Source organism: Octodon degus, unplaced genomic scaffold (assembly GCF_000260255.1).
Source record: "Octodon degus isolate 3935 unplaced genomic scaffold, OctDeg1.0 scaffold00073, whole genome shotgun sequence".
Classification (NCBI taxonomy): domain Eukaryota; kingdom Metazoa; phylum Chordata; class Mammalia; order Rodentia; family Octodontidae; genus Octodon; species Octodon degus.
In genome coordinates, this window is record NW_004524649.1 from 2,566,269 (window position 1) to 2,588,488 (window position 22,220).

The window sequence follows — 22,220 nt, forward strand, 5'->3', positions numbered from 1 at the left end:
TGGATTTCACTTCCAGTGACATAGAATAACTTGGAACAGACAGAAACCTAAACATAAGAGCTGAGTCTATAAAACCCCTAGAAGAAAACATGTTAAAAACCTCATGAATTAGTCAACAGAGTTTTGGATATGATATGAAAAGTGCTAGAAATCAAGGACAAATAAATTGGGCTTCAAAAAAAATAAAGAACTTACATAAATGAAAGGGCTATTCTAGGGGATGAGAATATAGCTGAGCAGCACAGTGCCTGCCTAGCAAGTGTGAGGTCATGAGTTTGATTCTGGGTACCACAAAACAGAAGAAAAGAAAGGTTTTATTTTAACACCAGGTGTGGTGGCACATGCCTGGAATCTGGGCAATCGGGAGGCTGAGACAGGAGGATCATTATAAGTTTGAGACCAGTCTGGGGTACAGAGTGAGCTCAAGGCCAGCCTGAACTGCATAGCGAGACAGAAAAGGCACTTCTGAGAGAGGGCAGCACAATTCCTAACACGTCAGCCCAGCCAGCACCATCTCCTGTCTGCACCTTGCCAACCCGAGGTCAGCGGTCAGAGACACCAGCTGTTCCACAGCAGTTCCAGGCTGCCCAGTCCAATTGTGATGGAAAACAGACTCGACCTGGAAGGAAATGGCACTGAGAAGGTTTAGTAGGCAGTTCACTGTTCTTGTGGGCCTGACTGGGATCTCTCCCTAAGAGTCAGAGTGCTGCCCAGCAGGGTTTGGGGACTTTTACAGGGAGGACAACTAATGAGGTACAAAGGCAGATTTGGCACATTGTGATTGGAGAATTGGGTGACATTACCAGATGCTAATGGAGCTGAAACATCTCAAGTTCATTCCAAGGCCATCAGTTAAACAAGCATGGGTTACACAAAGGTAGAAGTGTCCCATTATCAGGCTTGTTCAGACATATCCATCTGGTTTCGGTGGGCATTCTTGGCAGGATGTATATAAAATATTTATTTCATTTATGCCATCTTCTCCATCCCTGACCCTGTGTCTTGTCTGAAGCCATGGGACCCTTGGGAGTGCGGGAATCCAGCATCCTCCATTAAGCAGCCCCAACCTGGAGTTCTAGGAAGCTTCTGTAGTGCCTCCCTGCTCTCATTAGGCCTTGTCACCTTGTCACCTTATTTGTCTAGCCTGTGCTGGCTGCTGTGCGCTGTGCTCACCACCACACCCCTGAGCATCCCTCTCTCATGCAATTCTTCAGCACCCAGTCAGCAACATTTCATGCTGAATTCTTCCCAGGTGGATGCCTGATGCAGTCTGTGTTTCTCCCAGACACCTCCCTGATACAATAAGTTGTAGCAAGGAACAAAGTATAAGGAAGTAGAAGAACATAGCAGAGCGAAGCAACGAAGCAACGTCATTCTGGTGAGTTAAAGATAAATAGGCATTTAAAAAATGAAACTGTGATAAAAATAAAAGTCCCACCAGTTGCACAGAGATAAAAATAAGAGAGAAGTCAAAAATCACAGTCCCAATTGTGGATAACTCAGTTGGAGATGAGCGGGGGTAAAAATGATTAAAGAAAAACATTAAAAGAGGTCCAGTGACATGTACATAAATCATGTTCAAGAACTAGAAAATTCAGAAAGTGGAAGAGAAAAGATATGTTAATGGTATTTCTAGAGTAAAACAGCTTGTGTGGACAGAGTTGGAAGGAATGTGTGAGTGTTGGAAAAACCACTTCAGAATGAAATTGCTAAGAAAGGTATTCCTGAAAAGGTTGTACAGTTAAAAAAATAAAGACATAAAGGGGTCTCGTGTAAACGATATAAAGCCTACAAAAGAAGGAAAATCAGTTGGATTGCAGGCTTCCTGCTAGAAATGTTGACTGCAGCCACTGAGCAAGGCAATGTGTTATTGTTTCTTAATGAATAAATTAATCAAAGATTTAAATTTCTGGACAATTCTTTACAGCGGAAGCAAAAGAAGATATTTTCATTTACATCAGAGCTGGAAGACTAGCAACCATGTATCAATCCTTCCTGACTGCAGCAACTGCCAAAGGAAAGGGGAGGGTTTTGTAAAATTTAATATAAATAAGGTAAGACATCCTGAATGAGACGCAGTAGTAACAGCAGCATCAGCACGGGGCTTAGAAACAGATTCCACTGGGTCTCAGATACTGGAGCTATTAGACACACATCTTAAAATAAATTTGCTTCATTTGTTAAAGAAAATATGAGCAGAGGGAGACTTTTAGCCAAAATTCAAGCTATAAGAAGAATCAAATGAATGAGCTTATGGCAGAGCAGATGCAGTTAAAGAGACAGTGAATTGAAAGATAAATTTGAAGAAAATATCCAGATTGAAGCCCGGAGACAAAAGGTTAAAAACAAAAATAATCTTAAGAGTCTTAGGGCATGTGGAAAAGATATAGCATTGTAATGAAAGTCCAGAATAGGAGTGGAAAAAGAAAGGGCACAGAAAATAGTTGAAGAGATAGCTGCTGAAAACTTGGCAGGCCTGGTTAAAGACATTGATTCCCAGATCCACAAAATACAAACTCTGAGTATGAAGAATATTAGCCCTGGATACTTCATGGAAAGCAAGACTCCATCTTTGAAGTATTCAGAGAAAAGTATGTGCCTCAGTTTATCTTTTTAACAGAAAAAAATGGGACAAAATGCATTGAGATTTGATTTTCAAGCTGCTGAAAAGAAACAGCTCCCAATGCAGAATTCTGTGTCTGCTAAAATTCAAATGAATGTAAAAGAGGATGCTTTTGGAAACCCACACACAAACACCGGAAGGACCCAGTTTGGACCTACAGGAAAACAAACATTAAGAGAGAGAGACAAATGGGTGTTGCTGCAAGCTTATGAATTTGGTAAGAGGTGAACATAAAATAAGTAAATATATGGAAATTTAAATAAATATTGATTTTACGTGAATGTGTTTAAGACTTAAAATCTATAGTGAATAAACATACATGGCAATTGAAGAGTTCAAGTGGGCATGTTCCTAGAAGCACAATTAATAATGTATAACTATCAAACCAACAAAAATGGAAAAGTAGAATAAAAATTATCTATAGGGCTGGCCAGATAACCCAGTGGATTAGGGACCAGGTTCTATTCCCAGTGTACTGTGCAGGCCCCGCCCCCAAGGATGCACTGTGACAGTGACTGAGACTAGGTGTGGTGGCACGTGCCTGTAATCCCAGTGCTTGGGAGGCTGAAAACAGGAGGTTCACTATGAGTCTGATCTGTGTACTAAATATATTAAAAACACTATGACATAGACAAGAAAAGAAACTAGAATTGATAGGAAATAGAATTGATAGAATTTAGAAATAGGGTAGATTAGTTCCACATTTATCAATTACTTCATTAAGTATATAGATAAAATTTGCTAATTAAAAACCAAAGATTTAAGTTGGCTGTGATGGTGCATGTCTGTAATTCCAGCACTAGGGAGGCTGAGGCAGGAGGATCATTGGGAGCTCAAGACCAGCCTGGGCTACAAAGTAAGCTTAAGGTCAGCCTGAACTGCATAGTATGACACTATCTGAAAAAAAGATCCCAGCGCGAGGGCCTGAGTTCAATATCCAGTTTAAAAAAAAAATCCCAAACAAGAAAAGATTTGGGGTTGCATTAAAAAACAAGTGATTTTGCTTATGGGAGAACCACCTGAAATTGGGAGAAATAAAAGTATGAAAGCAAAGCAGGCCAGATAGCTCAGTGGATTACAGTGCCTGCTTAGGCAGAGTGCAGGGACCAAGGTTTGATCCCTGGCATGCTGTGCTGGCCCTGCCCCCAGGACACACTGAGATGGAGACTGAGACTGGGCATGGTAGCTCACAGCCTGTAATCCCAGCACTTGGGAGACTGAAAACAGGAGGATCACTACGAGTCTGAGCTATGTAGTGAGACCCTGTAGACCCTGTACTAAATACATTTAAAAAGTTCAAAAGCAAAAGAACAAAAACCACATGAATAAAACCATAACCTCAAGAAATCATATCTAGATGTATTACTTAGTGTTGGGCAATCTACACTTTAAAGCACCAAACATTTGCCAAAATTTATATCTATCCGACACTATTATTTCAAAAAAAAAAAATAGGGTCCACACTGATAGAACTGAAAGGTAGAGCACACAGCCCTCAAGGTGGCGGGGGCTTCGTGCTTCCCTAACCAGTGACCAGCAAGCAGAAAAGTGCCGACTCTAATGTCACGGAGGCGAGCTACCTGCCTGCTTCAAATGTGCTCCTTGGCATGTGGGGGTCTGTGGCTGAGGCAGAAAGCTGTAGCCCAGTTCCCGAAGGGTGAGGCCATTCAGGGGATGCTCTGGGGCCACAGCAAATTACCATCCTGTTAACAAAGAAGACCGTGACAGAGCAGCAGAAAATCCCCACACATCTGGAGATTGCTCAACACACTCTGAAATGACTCAGGGAACAAGAAGAAATCACAAGCGTAGGCAAACATTTGGAAATTTAAAATTTAACATATTGAAACTTGTGGGTTGAAAGCTAAAATTGTGTTTATTGGGAAATTTATAGCCTTAAGAACATATATTATGGGAAGAATAAAGGCTGGAATTCATTATGTAAGTATGCATTTCCAGAAATTATAAATATCATAGCAAAATTATCAGGGTGTGGTGGCAATGTGTATAATCCCAGGATTCTGAGGCTGACACAGGAGGGTCCCAAATGTGAGCCCGGCCTGGATGACTTAATGACTTAGTGAGACCCTGTATCAAATTTAAAAAAAAAATTACAAAGGCCTGGAGATGGAGCTCAGTGAAAAGACTCTGGATTCAACCCCCAGTCCTGGGTGGTGGTGGAGGTGGAATTAAACCCAAAATAAGTGGGAAGCTAAAAATAAGAGTGAAAACTAATTAAATAACTACAGAAATATAAAACATTCATGTGATAGAAAGAATCAACAAAAGGGCCAGCCAGGTAGCTCAGCAGACTAAAGCGCCTGCTTAGGCAGAGCGCAGCGGCCAGGGTTCGATCCCCTGTGTGCCATGCTGGCCCCTCCCCTGGGGCACACTGAGGCAGAGATTGAGACTGGGCGTGGTGCCGTGTGCGCCTATAATCCCAGTGCTTGGGAGGCTGAAAACAGGAGAATCACTATGAGTCCAATCTGTGTAGTGAGACCCTATAGACCCTGTAGCAAATACATTTAAAAAAAAAGAAATAATCAACAAAATGAAAGGTAGTTTAAGATCAGTACAATTGATAACTTTGCCAAGTTGATGAAAAGCAGACACAGGCCTAGCGTGGGGACCACCCCAGCGGCCGTGAGCCAGATAGTCAGGAGCCCACAGGCGAGCAAGAAGCCCCGTACACAAAGCTATCTCCCACCCACCATTGGGAAAAGCACCGCAATAGCTTTCAATCCTTTCTTTCTTTCTTTTTTTTTTTTTTTTGGCGGAACTGGGGATTGAACTCGGGCCCTTGCGCTTGCCAGGGACGCGCTTATTCTACTGAGCCATCTCCCCAGCCCCCAATCCTTTCTTAAAATCAAACCCTAGATTCTCTGACTGTCAGGCTAGACTCTGAGGAACAACTGAGACTGCTGGCACAGGCATGATTGAAGCAAAGAGCAAAATCTTTATTTTAGCCTGGGTACCACCTGGTCAAGAGTGAGCAGGCCCTTGACCACGAACACAGGAAGACAGCCAGCTTTATGTACTAGCCTTGGTATGGGAGGGGGTGTTTCTCTGAGGAAGATGTGGAAAACTTTCAGTTTCTCAGGGGTTGTGGGTGGGTCTGGTGCCTCTTTGGGGGGAGGGAAGTACAGGGTGACAGTGGCATTCTACTGATTTACAGCGTGTCATTCTGTAAATTTACAGAGTTTTCCCTAAGCCTGAGAACCAGGCCTGGAAGTCATCCTGACAAGCAGGCTTAGTTTTGTTTCTCAGGTTGAGTGAGGATGCTGTCCTGTTTGAACAGACTGTCTAAGTTTTTCCTCTTTAGGTTGGGAGAGAGGCCTAACTGTGAGGACCTAACGCTGACCACGACACATAAAACCAGTTTCACAGTCCAGGAAACCACTAGAAACCTTGTCAGAGTTTGTGCCTTCAATAATCACCTTATTCACAGGGGAAAGAGAGAAAAACAGGCACTCATTCACACACACACACACACACACACACACACACACACGGAGATGAAATTGGCCTCAGCAAAGGAAAGACAGAAAGAAAAAGACAAGACAAAATAATTAAGTCCCATGGAAGCAGAAGTTGGTGAGTTTGGTCACAGAAAATGAGAAGGAGAAAATCAGTGGGAGCCGACACGCAGTCACGTGTGCGCTGACACAGTTGTGTGTACACTGACACGTGAAAGCAAGCAACATGGGAGAGAAAGTAGGAGAAGCCGGAGACAGGAAGAAGCCGAGTCCAAATGCACCCTTTCGGACTCTCTGGCCTTCCTCCCCCATGGCAGTGTCCCCAGGTGGCCTAGAGTCTCTTCCTGCTGGAGGCAGCAGCCCCCCCCCCCATGAAGTTCTAATGAAAGTGGAGCGGAGGACACTTTCTGAAATGAGAAAAATGACTAATGCCCGAAGCTGTCTGTCTTCTGCAGAAATTTGTCATATTATTCAAAGAATTGAATTCCTCTGCCATTATGAAATGACTGAAAGAATTAATTAATTTTCAGTGTACTAACTTAGGCAAGGGAGGCTTGCATGACAGCGACATTTCTGAAGCTTTAATTAACCGTTTCCTTCAGCATGTTCCAGAAAGGCTGGATTCAGAAAGCAGTTCTCTGACAATTACTGCGATGCAGGACTCTCCTGAGTGAGGAGGGGGGAAATAGTTCCCAGGGCTGACTGGGAAAAGGACAAGTGAACAAACATTAGCATGGACTCAGGTTGGAGCCATGGGGCAGCGGGGCCTGGGGTCGCCATGGCCCTGTGGCTTGTGTTAGGGTTTAGAACCAAAATGTTCCCCACAGGCCTCTATGCTCACAGGTGGAGAGATCTGCAAGAGTTTGGCTTTTGGCGGCTGCCCCTGACTTGCTCTTAGAAGGGGTTTCTGGTTGCAAGAGCAGTCACTGGGATAGGGGTCGTCTCCCTCCCTGTCTCTTCTTCCCTCTCTGCTTCCTGTACACAAGCCAAGAGCCCTGCTCTTCCGCCAGGCCTTTCTGCTGTGCGGTGTAAGTGTCAAAGCTGTACGGCATGGACTGGCCCTCCGGAGTCGTGAGCTCAAACCAACTTCTAGTTTCTGGTGTTGGGTATTTTGTCCCACTGAGGTGGAAAGTGACCAGGACAGGTTGTTAAGATGGGATGTTACAGTGTGATGTTAGCAGGAACCTGACCCTTGTCCCCTTGAAGGCCTTGGTGGAGGCCAGCTGCTATGGGTGAGGCAGCTGGCCTGCAACATCATGCTGTGCAGGAGCAGCCAGCTGGGGTGAGGTGCCACGGGGAGGGTACTGAGGCGTCCCAGGGGAGGGAAGGCAGGGCCAGCCTGTGCACACAGAGAGCAACGTTGGCCGGCTCCACCCAGGGCTCCTGTGTATGCTGCAGGCTTCTCACTCCTCCAGACCCCTGGAAATGGTGCTGGAGGCTGCGTCCTAAGAGATAGAAGAGCAAGTGGCCAGAGCAGGTCACTGTGGAGCTATTCGCAGGGTGACACATACAGTATGGTGGTGGCTTAGGGAGGCAGGATGTGGCCTAGATCCTCTCAGGAGGAATCTTGGCTGGGAGACTGCAGTTTGGGGGCCTGGTGGAAGAGGGCTGCTCCCTGCGGGCTGACTAGGCTTGCTTGTCCTCTGTACCCTCTGCTCAGCCAAGGCAGTTCTGTGGGGATAGGTCCTGTGGGGAGCCAGGGTTGGGCTCCTGCTTGTCCTCCGTGCTGTCCTATCCTAGAACCCAGTGTCCTCATGAAAGCTCACTCCTATCTGGGGGTAGGAGCGGACCTCTTTGGGGCTTGGCTCTTATTCCCGCTCCCAGCGTTTCCCACTGGAAACACTCATGTCTGTTTTTGCACAGCATCAGACTGTTGGGGCTCAGACTGAAGAAAGACTCTTGATACAGTGGAGGGCCAGGTGTGAGGGCCCTGTCACAGCCTAACAGTGAGGCGGAGGTCAGGAGGTGGAGTGGGGTTGGGGGGGCGGGTCAGCATGGGGCCTGTGGTTAGGAGCAGAGCCAGGGCTCTCTGCTGCAGGCCAGCAGCCTGGAGCCTGTCCAAGCCCAGAGGAAGATGTTTGCACTCTTAATTAATGTAAATTTGCCTTAATTGGCCTCAAGAGGTGCTGTGATGAGGTTGCCATGGCCACAGGGCTCTGCCCTGTCATCTAATTCCTGTAGCCTATGCCCACTGCAATGCCAGGCCTCTGATGAGGGTCCAGGAGGATGCGAACAGCCTCAGGGCCTTGTATGGCTGCAGTGGCTTCCAGGAGCAGCACCATCAGGGACAGCAGGACGTAGGGGACCAAGGCCCGTGGTGGAGGGTTTGATTCCCAGCCTCTGGTTTATGACACTGTCCACATTCCTGCTGGCTCCAAGCATCTTGTGACTGTGACTGGGAGACATCGTCTCACCTCTTTGGAAGGGAGAGGTTCAGAGGCAGCGGGGCTGCGCAGGACTCAGGGCTCCTGGCACTCCTGCCCATGTCCCTGTCTCTGGCCCTGTCCTAAGTGTTCTAAAAAAGTTCAAGGGAGCAGGTGGGGCAAGGACACATAAGAACAGAAATTGGTGGGACGAGAGCTGAGAAACCAGATGAGGCGAAGACGGCTGTCAGGATACCTGAAAACCAGGCTCCAGAGCAACACTCGCTGAGGTTTGGCAGTCACAGGCCTGTGTAAGCTGTGTCATTTGCTGTGTGTTTTCCTGTTCTTGGCTCCAGGGGACAGCAGGGTGCTGGCATCTGTGCAGAAACTGCTGTCCCCAGTGCAGCGTTGTCCTGGGACACACCCTCTCCAGGCTCTGCCAAGTGGGGGAGACTGAGGCAGCTCAGTGCAGAGAGCTTTTGTGGAAGACGAGAGGAGATAGAGGGAGAAGTCGGCTGTGGTGAGGAGGAGGCAGGGAGACCTGAAGCAGAGGCTGGGGTAAGTGAAGTCTTTCAGGGCCCGGGTGCTGCCCAGGAGGGATCTCAGGTGGCCCTGATGGAGCAGCCAGGACGCAGGAAGCCGTGACGGTGTAGACAGCGCAGTGCAGCAGCCTCCTCTGGATAGCAGCAGGGCTGCAGACACTGCCAGACACCATAGATTTAGAACCCCATCCTTAAAGAAAGCTGTGTGTGAACCAGAGAAAAAATGGCCTTCTACAATGCTATATTGCATTTTTCTAGATTTACAGAGCGATAATTCCTCGGCTTTCACTGAGACCGCAGACTCAGTAGTTGCAGGCGAGTGTGAGCCAGTTGCGGCATGTGGGCAGCACAGATGCTGGTCTCAGGGTGTGGGCACAGAGAACCTGGCTGATGTCCCAGGGCCCTGGCCTTGGCAGTCCCCTTGGGGCAGGTCCTGTGCCTAGGTGTTTATCAGGATCCCTTTGGGGCTTTAAGGCTCCCAGATGCTTTGCTTAGGCCCAGGGAGGACCTGGGGACCTGTGTGTACAGAGGCTCTCACGGGCCCCGCCATCCTGGCCCAAGGCCTGGCCCTGACTCACTCCAGCCTCTGTCTAGGGTGCATAGTCCCAGCAGAATCAAACCTGGGCAGGCGCACGAGATCTCTGTGGGGTGCCTGGGTCTGGGAGGCTCTGCACAGAGGCCGAGGAGCTGGTGCCTGAGAGCCCAGGTGTGGTGCAGGTGGCTGGGCCGAGGGATGGCCAGGACTTAGGCCTCACTGGGCCTCGGGTTGCTCCCAGCGCTGGGGGTCTCCTTGCTCAGGGGCTCACTGGCATCGCCATCTCCCTGGGGCTTCCACTCCCTGAGAGAGAGAGCCTGTCTTGGGTCATTTTCCTTGTGTTAAATTTGCTCTTCTAAATTTAAACTGAAAACCATGTTTGCTTTCTTCTTTGACAAGTAAATGAGAAGTGTGGGGAGATTTCCCAGCTTCATGATCCCAATTCCGCCATGTTTCTGGGTGGCTGAGCCCAGTCTCAATGAGCTCTGTGCCCCTCTGTGAGGAGTGACACCAGCAAGTTCAATCTTGCAGGGAACCACAGGTGGAAAACCGTGGTGTGGCCAGCTGTGGTGTTGCGCAGTTCTCAGCTCCACAAACATCTGTGCTGAACATGACCTGCACCTATCCACCATGGGTTGCTGAAAGGGACCAGCTGCAAGCACAAGGGAAAGACAAGAGGTGCCCTGTGCCTCGAAGTCTGAGTGAATTTGCCAAGCCTGCCATGCCTGTCTTCACCCAACAAGTAAGTGTGGTCTGACCAAGAGATCGCACCCTGCAGAGCATGGCACCCACACCTGCTCCAGCCTTGCTGTGGCTACTTCGACTCTGCTCTGGCTCCAGGTAGGGAAATGAGCTTCTGCTGCCTCAGCCAAGGTCTGTGCCACTGTCATAGATACCCCAGAAGACCCAGGGGGCCCCAGGAAGATGCTGAGGTGCACCCTGTCCCTTGCTTGTGTGTCTCAAGATAGCTTGTTCCTCAGGTGCACCTTTGTCCTCTGACAACCTTGCACTCTCCAGGCCTGAGAGCCCAGGTCTTTCCACCTGCCTACTGCAGGGCAGCAGTGCTAGTGGGGCCGGGAGGTCTCCCACTGGAGCTGCATGGACAGGAACACTGACTCTGGTCCACTGTGGACCTGCTCTGCCACCAGCAAAAATACTGGCTGAGAAGCCTCAGTTTCTCTATTGAGAAGTGGGAACACTGAACCCCGACCTTCCTCAGCAGGTGGTAGTGGGATTTCAGAGGGGCGCCATGTGATGGGGCCCCCACAGCACCGGGTGTGCTGATGGACATGCAGCAAGCAAACTGAGTTGCACCGTGAAGCCCATGTTAAGTCTGCAGCCAGTAAGCTCTGGCTTTGTATTCATGAAGAGTGGAGGCCCGGCTCTGGTTTTATTAGCCATGTGACCCGGGACAGACTCCTCACCTCTCCAACCATGCCTGGGTGTGGATTGACCTGGGGATGGCACCATGACATCCATAGAGAGTTGGGCAGTTGGCAGCCACCTCACCCACCATTCACCCTGCAAGGGTCGTTGTTATAGTTACCTGTGGCTAATCTGAGAATGATGTCTACAACTTGGGACTAAAGGGCTGGTGCTGAGCACATGCTGTGGGCACCACCTTGCTCCTTTCATGATGAGCCTGATGGCCATTGGAAGTGAGTTCTTGCCTGATCATGTCCACAACAGAGGGTGACACTTTTGGTGAGTGGTAAGACCACCAGGGTCACCTAAGGAAGTGGGACCACCACTCAGGACTGGGTGGCTTTGGGGATCTCTATTTCTTCCAGGAGTTGGATAAGTGGGAAAGGCAGGGCTGACAGGCTGGCCCCAGGGGCAGTGAAACTATAGGCTCCGTAGGCCAAAGGACTGTGTCTGTGAATAAAGCCAGCTTCAGAACCGAGCCTATGGAGAGACGGGGTGAGGGCAAGGCTGCAGTGTCCTTGGAGGAGAGATTGGGCTTGTTTCATGGTTGTCTTTCCAGCCCTGAGAGCATGCCCCTGGATGAGAGTGGACTGTGGTCTAGCCTGTCCCACGCCTCTTCCGGTGCCAAGCCCAGCCTACGCTTTTGTGCCTGTGCTGTCCTGCGAGTCTGGCATCACCCCACTGTGCAGCACTCTCTCTGCCTCAGCCTCCAGCAAGCGTGGCAGTGACAGTGGCCATGGACCCGTGACAGCCCACGTGAGAAGCAGGCTGAGAAAGAGCCTGAGATCAGGGAGCCTGCACCTCCCTGTCCCTGTTTTCTGGAGGCTTCTTTGAGAAACCTGTCAGTCCCAGGGGTTTCCAGATACAAGCTAAAGCAGCCAGGTGTAAGAGTGACCCTGGCAGCAGCACCAACTGGAAGGATGCCACCCACAATCTGCAGTGCTCAGCCCATCCCAGAAGCCCTCTGCTGACACCCCAGAGATAGCATGTGCTGCCTCCCTGCCCCAGCCTGCTCCTGCACCCACTGCTCCTCCTGTGGACTTGGGAGGCTTTGTCAATCCAGAGTACTCCCGGGTTCTGGCCACAGCTGATGTGCCCCATCCCTCTCCCTGGGGTGTGTGGTCTCTAGCTCTTCAGTCCTGACCTCTGCAGTGACTCAGCTGCCCTGCCCTATGTGAGAGCCAACCCCTGCAGTGCTTGGTGGGGGCTGACAAGTTCATGCCTTCAACTGTGTGTTTGTGGGCTGGGTGGCAATTGTGTGTGGGCCCATGAGCCTGTGGGTTTAGCCTCCACCATCGCTGAGCAGGAAGGCCAGCAGCACAGGGTGGCAGAGCCCACCCTTGGGCAGCTGAAGTCTGAAGCCTGAGAATAAGCTTTGTGGAGGCCACAGGTAGGGATGTCACAGCCAGCCTTTCACCCCTCTGGCTGCTGAGAGTGGAGACAGCACAGGTCCTCCAGGCACCTGGGTTCTGAGGTAACGCGTGGGTCAGCAGAGGTTGCTCAGGATGATTCACAGGGTGGGGACACAGGGAGCCGCCTGGCAGCTGGAGCCTCAGAGGGTCCACAGCTCCTGGGTGAGGCCCTCCTCCCCCAGAAGGGTGCACTGCGGCGCTTTCTACTCAGCGCCAAAGCCACAGAGCTGCAGCCGTAGGCTCTGGACTTGAGCTGCGATGGATCTACTCAGGACAGAGTTGATTACAACTCAAAGAGGCTCATTTTGTACAATAGCCCGTGATGGCTGAGACCTGTGAGGTTGAGAAGAAAGATGGAACGACCCAAGCCAGCTGTGCACAGCCTCCTGAGAATGCTTCATCTAGCACACCTGCCCTCCAGGCCTGAAAGTCTGGAGCTGAGCATCCGCAGCAGCCTGCACAGGGAGCCTTGTCCCAGAGTGAGGCCGGACATGTGTGGGCCTATGTCCATGACAGCACAGTTTGAAAGAGACACAGCGGGACCCAACTCCAGCCTGGTTTGGGCCCAAGCCTCTCTCTGTGGCCCACACCCCTGGCTTTCCTGGCATTGTGGTTTGGGTGGAGGCTGTCCCCAAAGCAGCATGTGCTTGAAGGTGGAGCTTTACAAGGTGTCTAGAGAGTGGGGGCCACTGTGGGAGTGGAGTCTGGCTGGAAGGGGCAGTCCCTGGGCACAGCCTGGAAAGGTGCATCTCTTCCCCTCATTCCTCCTCCTGCTTTCTGCTGCTGGCCACCCTGCATGCCCAGCTTCCCTCTGCCTGGCCCCTCTGCCATCATGACATGGAGCCAGCTGACCACAGAAGAACTGAGGTTTCTACAAACTTGAAACAAAATAACCCTCTCAGCCACCAAGCTGTGGGCGTTGGGTGTTTTCTTGGATGCCTGGGATGCCTGGGCTTCTAGGTGGCCTTTACTGGAAGGACTTAGAGTGCTTAGCTGGAGCTGGGAGCTGGCCATATCAAGCATCTACCATATCAAGTGCGAAAGGGTAAGGTGACCTCTGACTGGTGGTCCTGGGCCAGGATGGGGGGTCCTCACCTTTGCTGCACCTGGATTCCCCAAGCTGCCTTCAACCCACTGCCAGGACCTCTGGGCTGGGGTGCAAGGGCCCAGGCAGAAGGAAGTTTCAGATGCCTCCAGTGGACCCTACCGGGAGCCAGAGCTTCTCTATTACGAGGGGACCAGGACGGTGCTCACTGACACGGCTCAGGGCGGCGTGGAAGCAGCTAGGGCTGTGGGAATTCCCTCCTGGGACCCAGCAGAAGGGCACCTCGCTGACACTGTACACCAGAAAGAAATGTCGCACACAAACGAGCTAAAAGATAACTTTTGTTAAATACCGAACACCATAAAACAGCTGGGAGATGGCATTCAGATGTCTGTGGTGACTTATTTCTCAGCATTCGTCTGGTAACTGAAGCACTGTGAAGCCAGAGTTGCACTTAAAAAATGACAAGAAAATAGCGATTCGTCGAGTCGACAGAGTAAGGCCCGCCTCGTGTCTGGGGTCGGCGTTGTCGTTGTCACTGCTTAGGATCAGGCGAGCCCCTTGAGGGCAGTCACGTCAAGGGTGCCGGGGTCCTCCTGGCTCCTCTGCCTCCAGTTCCTGGCACCAATGTCGGGCCACTTCAAGGAGCTTGGGGCACCCACCTTGCCTGCCTCGCTGATGGCCCAAGGCTGAGCACTGCTGCGGCGGGGGCTATAGAGTGACATGTTCAGGCTGGCATGGAGGGTGTGAGGGCCTGGGACCCGTGCCATGTCTTCTAGCTTTCTGTTCTCAGGGCTGGGCCCTTCTGCAGATGGTCATGCTGGGTGCCCCTTGTCCCCAGTTCCATTTTCTTTTCTTCTGGGAGGAAAGTCTCCTGGGTGTTGGGCACGTGGAGAGAAGTGGATGCCCCATGCCCTCAGCCTAGTGCACCTTGACCATGTTCCATAAAAATAAATACTTTTTTTTTCTCACTGTTTGTATATTGCTAATGCAGTGGCCTTGGAGGCATGGCGGCTGCGCAGACAGCGTATTGTCACCCACTACCCGGGCCCGTCCCAGACAGCCCCACGGCCAGCAGCTTTGAGCCCATGTGTGCGGAGCCCACTCAGTGCTATGACAATGGAGTTAAAGGAGGAAACAGGGAGTCATGGTGGAAACTCCAGCCTCAGGCGCAGTCCGCTGCTGCCCGAGCCACCCCAGACACGCCAGTCCTTCCTCGTGCCCATGGGAAGCTCACAGGTGGTTGTTCTTGGAGAGGTAGGCAATGAGGGCAACGGCCACACCCACGTAGATGCCCGTGCCGATGGTGATGGACAGCACAGCCAGGAAGAGGGCCCGCCGGGAGCTGGTGCTGGCCTGGTGGAAGTCGCCCTGGGCCACAGCCTTGTTCGTCTGCAGATGGAGGAGAGGAAGGAAGGACAGTGAGGGGATGAGCGAGCCCACTCCAGCCCTGACTGACCTGGAAGGGATGTGCCTGCAGAGGTTTGGACTCAGGGAGGTGGCACAGGGTTAGGGCAAGACTATCATCTGGGTGACATTCAGCTCTCTCTACAGCAGGCACACATGGATCCTACCAGTTTCTACAGCAGAGAGAGGTGAGGAAGGAAATGGGGCTCTTCCTTCTGGACGGGAGCACGGGATGTTCGTCAGCTCCAGATATGTGGTTCTCGTTGTGCCTGTTGCTGGCCGCCAGGTGGCCACGACACTGTCATCTCCCAAACGTCCCTGCCCTGCCATAGTGTCTGTTGGTGAAACTCCTCCTGGGGTAAATTAACTAGGCCCCCCCAGGAGGACTTTGGTTAATAAGAGGGCATCTCAGGGCTTTAAGGTGGACACTGATCTGATTAGGATTTCTCTTTTAATTTTTTAAAAAAGAGAATAAACAATAGTAAAAACAAAACAAAACAAACCAAAAAACCAAAAAACAAAAACCATTAGAAATGATACATTTGGCAAGTATAGGGACCAGGGTTCGATCCCTGGTCTTGCATGCCAAGCCAGCCCCACCCTCGGGTGCGCTGAGCCAGTGACAGAGTCTGAGCATGGCGGCACACGCCTGTAATCCCAGCACTGGGGAGGCTGAAAACAGGAGGGTCACTATAAGTCCAAGCTGCAGAGCGAGACCCTGTACCAAATACATAAATGAAATGACACAGAATTTCACTAAACAAAATAACACAAATTCAACAATGGTTGTTATATTTCATACTGTTGTCTTCAAATTAGTTATTCAGATTATCAGATGTAAGCGTGCAAAATGGTCATTAAAAAGTTATAAAAAATTAAAAAGGAAAGAGAAAAATAGACCAGCAGAAATCAGCAGTACAATTATCCAAGCTATCCTGAGTATGTGCATGCATATTTCCTGCTACCTCCATTCTTTCTTTCTTTTCTCCTTTCCCTTGTCCCTGTTGTTCCTCCCCTTTGAACACTTTCTTTCCCTCTCACTGTATCTACTGTGCCTTTCAGATTTCATTTACTCTTTGATTGGGGTTTTGTGGTCAACTTCACAGGTCCAGCTCCCGCCCATCCTTCCTGTCCCACCTCACTCTACCATCAAGAGTGGACATGTCACACCTGTGGCTCCCACATCTGGGAGTGGCAGATGTGGCCTGCGAGAGCCAGTGGATGTGTTTATGAGAATTCTAAGAGGTACTGTGGAGGCTGTGGGTGCAACAGTGTCCCCATGGAATGTCTGCTCACTCTCAGAGGGCACCTGTGACATCTCTGTCTTATGGCCAACACGGGGGTCACCACGTTGGTGAATGCAGTGGGCGAGGTCTGGGTGATCACGAGCAGGTCTGGCATGTGGTTTGGCCTGGTGAGGTCTGGGGCCTCTAATGTGCTGGCAGCGCCCCACCTACCTGCAGCCTCCTCCTTTGCCTCTGATTTCCGTGTCTCCTAGGCTGGCCTCTGCCTCACCCTGCCCTGGTTTGTCTTGGACCTGAGTGTGGGTGTCCACAGACATTTGGATGAAGCAGCCAACAAGGGGCTGGGAAGGGAGAAGCCTCTAGGAACCATGGTAATTGGTTAATTAAGCCAATAGTAGCTTGGTTTCACTTCGTCCTGAAGCCTCCCAGCCCCTCTGTTCCAAAACATAGTTCAGCGTGGCTGCCCCAGTGTTGGCACAGAGAATGCCCTTGGCAGGAGCGAGGCCCTGCTGCCAACCTGCTGTCCTCCTCTAACCTTGGGCTGCAAGAGGACAGGTAGCGAGCCCAGTAGGGTGGAGGCCTCCAGGGTGGTGGGACACCTTCCTGCCCTTGGCAATGACTCCTGGGACTGTGTAGTGATGACTCAGGGACAGTCCCATTTGCCCGGCACCCACTTCCTTCTTCCTGTCCTGCTTATCCCTGAGGATGCCTGAGACCCCTCTGGCCTTGAACAGCTGTGTGTACTTGGGAAGCCTCAGAGCCTGCCAGGGGCCATGGGGAGGAGCACACAGACGTCTGGTTGAGACTGCCCTGCGCGTAGGTCATACTTGAGCCGGTCCTGGGGCTGCAACCACATTCAGTTTGCCAACTAGGGCACTGATTTGCAGTCCTACTTTGGCTACCCACTGACAGCCACCTACACTGTGTTTCCAGGTTGGAAGTTTAAGTATTGATTAAGAGACATGGCAACCAGGGAGGGAGCAGGCACGCAGCACAGAGCCCCCCACACCACACTAGCAGTTTCCATGCATACCCCCCAGGTGGGAATTCGGACATGGACAGGAGGAATGAAAGAATCATTCTGCAAAGGGAAAGACTCCAAGTGCCCAAGTGAGCAAGTCTGGCTGCCTCAGTGGCATTTCTGTGCTGCACCAGAGGCAGAGAGAACACACGATCAGTGTTTGGCATCTGATGGGAGGGGGCTCCATTCACAGGGGTCTGAGGCCAAGGCTAATGAGGTCCCTCGAGCTCCCTGTGCCGGAGACTGTTGGTGCCCAGGGGAAGAGCAGCTGGAGTACAGAGGAGTCCACAGGCCCCTAGCGGAACCCTGCAGGTGGGGTCTGAATAGCAATTTACAGAGAAAACGGTAACGCACTGACGTGTGTAAAGAAGCCCAGGCACAGAACTAATGAGACACCCTTGCCAGCCAGCAGCTCCGCTCCTCTCAGAGCATCAAAACCAAACCTACGTCGATGCAGACAGGGCGAGCATTGCACCGCGTCCTCGGGAGACAGGGCTGCTGTGACTTCCATCCAGACTGCAGGCAAGGATGTCCCAGGCCTAGAAGCTGGCTTTGACTGGCCAGAGACAATTTCACTATCACCCTGTTACCGGGGCTCCCTATGAGGCAGGGGGCCTGGCACAGTGTTGATAAAACCTCATGGACATTCAGAGCTCTCTCTTCAGCTGTCTGGAAAACAAAAAAAGGGAGTATTGGCAATGACACTTGGGGTAAAGGGTCTGCCAGTGACCCTGACCTGGTCATCACATATCATGTACAGGTATAGAAGTGTCACCCTATGTCCCATAGGAAGTCCAGTTACCAGGTGTTCATTAAAACTATCAATTACGGGGCCAGGGATATAGCTCAGCAGCACAATGCCTGCCTGGTAAGTGTGAGGTTGTAAGTTTGATTCTTGGTACCAAAACAATGACAATAACCATAACCACCAAATTATATCTACAAAGAGGATCCACACTAGACTTTTTTTTAATCAGTGGAAATGACTGCTGCTAGGTACTGAGAACAGCACATGCTGTGGCAGGATGCAGCCTGCTCCCGAGACCTATAAATGCCTACTGCGTCAAACACTGAGAGGCTTCGGGTGAGCTGACGTCAGGCTACCCCGGCCCTCACAAGCAGGTGCTGCCCAGCAATGTCTTGGTGGGGACATGAAGACCGCTCTGTCTGGTGTGAGGGTCCCTGTCTGACAACACCGCTCAAGGGACAGCGGTGGCACTCAGCCTGCGTCTTTGGAAGTTCCGGCTGATGGAATGCTAAACAGTCTAAGCTCTTGCGAGATCTCAGGATCTGCTTTCAGAGACCATCAGACTGTAAGTGAGCCTTGCAGACAAGGAAAAACGCAGCAGTGATGGGGTGTGCAGTGGCCTGGAAGTATGTTTCACCCAGCTCTGAGACGGGGCTGCAGGTCAATGTGGCTTTCAGGGTGTGGCCTTCTGTGACCTTGGGTGAGGAGCCAGGTGTCCTGCTTGCAGTGTTCCCAGGAGGCAGATCCAAGCTGGCTCCTCCTGTTCCACTCCAGACGTGAGTCACAGTCCTGAAGCCCCTCCCTAGGCTCTGGCGTATCTGAAATGCAAACATCTTGTGTTCCTGGCGCAATAAATGTTTCTGTGGATCCCTCCAATAGTGAGGAGCGCTGTGTTCGAGGCTGACAGCTCTGGGAGGTATGGCTGTCATAAGGCTGCACAGCTCTGCCAGCGGGGGGTCAGGGCCCTTCTGTGCCCTGCAGAGCCCTTGTCGCCCTGTCATGGCCTGTGCCCACTCCTTACACTGCTGCCCCAGAGTGCCCGTCCCTTAGACCCTGTCACTGGCCAGCTGGGTTCGGGTAGAGTCAGGAAACTCTCCTGGGCCTTTGGTACCCATGCTAACTGCCCTCCTGCTTCTTCCTAGGCAATTTCTGCATAAGGAAGTGGGGGAGCTAGCTGTCCTGGCAATGGATTGGTGCTGTCCTTCCAAACCTGAGGTCTCTTTTCCAAACCTCCACATTTGGCTTCCCCAGCTGCAACTGGAGACCATCCTGCTCCCAGCTTGAGGCCCCAAGAGCTGGTTGGCCCACGTCTTGCACCTTTGTCTACAGAGCCCACCCAGTGCCAAATACCCGTCCTGCACCCTGTCTCATTAGCCAGGTTGAAGGTCACCAACTGGACTGATCTTTCAAAAGTTACTCATTTTTCTTTTCAAATCTTAAAAAGCAAGGACAAACGGACATATGGTTTTGTTGATTTTTCTCTATTCTTTCTTGGTTTTGATGTTATCAGTATCTACTTTTATTTCCTTCATTTTGTATGCTAATTGGTTCTTATTTCCTAGTTTCTGAAGATAGAAGCTCAAGTAGATTTTAGATCTTTCTGGTCTAAAACACAAATTTAATGCTACAGATTTTCCTATAAGCACTGTTTTAATTATATCTCATGAATTCAATTATTTTCCACCCCCCCCCCCCCCCGGTCCCGCACTTAAACCACCAAGCTATTTACCTGGCCTTCCATTATTTTCATTCAAAATATTTTGAAGTTTTCCTTGAGGTCTACTCTTTGACACATAGGTTAGTTCTAAATATTAAGAAATTTCCAGGTATTTTTCTGTTACTGATTTCTGCTCTATTTTCTTTCTTAGCTACTATAGACTTTGGATTTTTATAATTCTTTCTAATCTTGTAAGGATTGTTGTGTGGGCCAGAACACAGAGTGCCCTTGGGGTTGTTTCCTGGGCACTTAGAAAGCATGCATTTTGCATTGGATGGAATCTGCTTTGGCTACTTAGAAGGTCAAGGTGGTGATGGCAATTTGGTCCAGGTGTCACTTTTCTCCTTGTCATGCTGACAATGGTGCGGAAGCCTCTGCATTATTAGGGTTCAATACAAGTTATGGACTGCATGTAGACATCCCCTGAAATCCTCATGCACCTGTAGATATAGCCCTTTGGAGCTGGTTGGATCTAGAGTGTGTGATGCTGGGGTTAAGGGTGTGTGACACTAATTTAGTCCACTGAGTAGCATTATCATAGTTCTGGGCGGCACCATCCAATACACTGGTAGCTTGGATGGGATGAGAAGGGAAGGCGGGCTGGCTGCTAGCTGCTGTGCCGCCTCTTGCCCTCTTGCCAGGCATGTTTCTCCCCTGCAGTGTCTCTCTGCCCGGCCTCACTTCCTGGGAGCCAGCTAACCACAGACGGGAACTTCTACACGCTGCGAGCGGAAATAAACCTTTCCACCTTTAACTTTGGATGTTGGCTCTGGTGTCTCAGCATCAAGAAAAGTAATGCAGACAACGTAGAATAAAATTGTATAGCTGTGTAATTATACAAAGATTTATGATGTCAGCTTACAGGTCTAGACAGGAAAGGATCCAAAACGGCACTCTGTGGATCAGAGGTGGAAGCATTCAAAACGGCAGCTTACACAGTGGAAGCCCAGGGATCTAAGGTCGATGGACTGGAGCTCACTGTGGCCACTGGGATGAATCTATATCAGAAGCCTGAAGGGACCAGAAACCCGTGTGTTGGTCCTCTGGAGAGACATCGATGACAACTGTAGGAAGCAAGGAACAGAGCAGAACACAAGAGCAGAAGAGCGCAAGAGGTGCCTGTGTCTTTATTGTGTGATTCTTACACAGGTTGTTATCCATATTTACATCCTTACATAGTGCTGGAGCCAGCTCATGTGTGTTTACCTGTGCTAAGTCATAACTGCATCCCACTGTGCGCTTGCACTAGACAGCGGGGTCTAGTGTCCTTACATGCCCCTGAGCTTAGAAGCAGTCTGAGTAGCTCCCCATACAATGTCCAAGGTCAATTGGGAAGACGAGTTCCTCTGAGGAAAGGGGAACAAGGCCTTCTTTCTCTTTTTATTCTACGCAGGCTCCAAGCCTATTGGTTGGTGCCACCCACATCTGGGTGCGTCTCCTCCTCAGTTGGCTGCTCTGCATGTCAATCACGTACAGACACGCTCAGAGTTTACTAACAGACTAGGCTGTTTTTACTCAAGTTAGATTGACTTATCACAACGAAGGTTCACAGCGCCGGTCTGGAATCACACCCCCATCCCCCTCTGCTCCCTCAGCTTTTGCTTCACTGTGACACAGCGCTCAGAGCACGGGTGTTCGGTGCTGTTTCATCTTCTTGGAGAACTGACACTTCTTTTGTACTACTGGGATTGAACCCAGTGAGTGATCTCCACCTCCCATCCTCCTTTTGAGCTTTTAGTTTGAGACGGGGTCTTGTCTACTTGTTCATGCAGTCCTCACACTCAAGCCCATCCTGCTGCAGCCTCCTGAGTAGCTGCGAGTCCACCCTTTTATGTAATTGCCTTTTTAAATCCCCGTACTCTTCTTTGTTCTTAAGTCAGTTTTGTCTGAAGTCACTGCAGCTGTTCTGATTGCTGTCGGCCCTGTGTGCCTTTTCCCATCCCTTTCCTTTCGATCTATCTCTGTCTTTATAGCTAACATGGGGGTGCTGCAACAGCTTACAGTTGGACCCCTCTGTTTTGATCTCCCTTCCCCCACCCTGTCTCTTTCTCTCTCCAGGCTGACAAGCTCTACCATGCCTAGGACAATGAATATAAGGGGTGATTCATGCCGCCACAGTGACAGTCCCCACCTTGCATGCTTGTCGTCTTTGTTCTGTTTCATTTTCCCTTGTTTTCAGCCTTCTCCAGTTTCCACTGAACATTTATGATTTCATTTTATACTCTCCAATGTCTGACTTATGTGGTTTTGAAAAATTTGCAGTTTAATGGCTACCGAAGGCTCACAGTGTGCACTTAAACTTACCCCAGTGTAAGGATCCCATAGGCTGTGCGGCTTTGCTGTAGCAGAACCCTGTCCTCTGCTCCCTGTCACCTGTTGTCCCTTTCTATTTTTACATATGTGCTCTGGCTAGTACTATGTATACAGTTGTCTTCCAGATAAATTAAGAGTGAGATTATGTTTCACTTGTGTTTCCTCCTCCTCCTCTTATCCCTCCTCCTCCTTCTCCTTTTTCTTCTCTTTTTCTTTCTTTCTCTCTCTTTCTTCTTCCTCTTCCTCCTCCTTTTCTTCTTCTTCTTCTTCTTCTTCTTCTTCTTCTTCTTCTTCTTCTTCTTCTTCTTCTTCTTCTTCTTCTTCTTCTTCTTCTTCTTCTTCTTCTTCT

The 22,220-nt window shown here is 50.3% G+C and overlaps 1 protein-coding gene across 1 annotated transcript in view; it reads right to left on the bottom strand.

Moving 5' to 3' along the window:
- Positions 1–13,787: 13,787 nt before the first annotated feature.
- Syndig1 (synapse differentiation inducing 1) overlaps positions 13,788–22,220 on the bottom strand; it is a 95,497-nt gene continuing 87,064 nt past the window's right edge. The window contains exon 4 of the mRNA XM_004635574.2: positions 13,788–14,813. Coding sequence (XP_004635631.1) covers positions 14,655–14,813 — 159 coding nt within the window. The 3' untranslated portion in view covers positions 13,788–14,654. The remainder of the gene's footprint in view (positions 14,814–22,220) is intronic.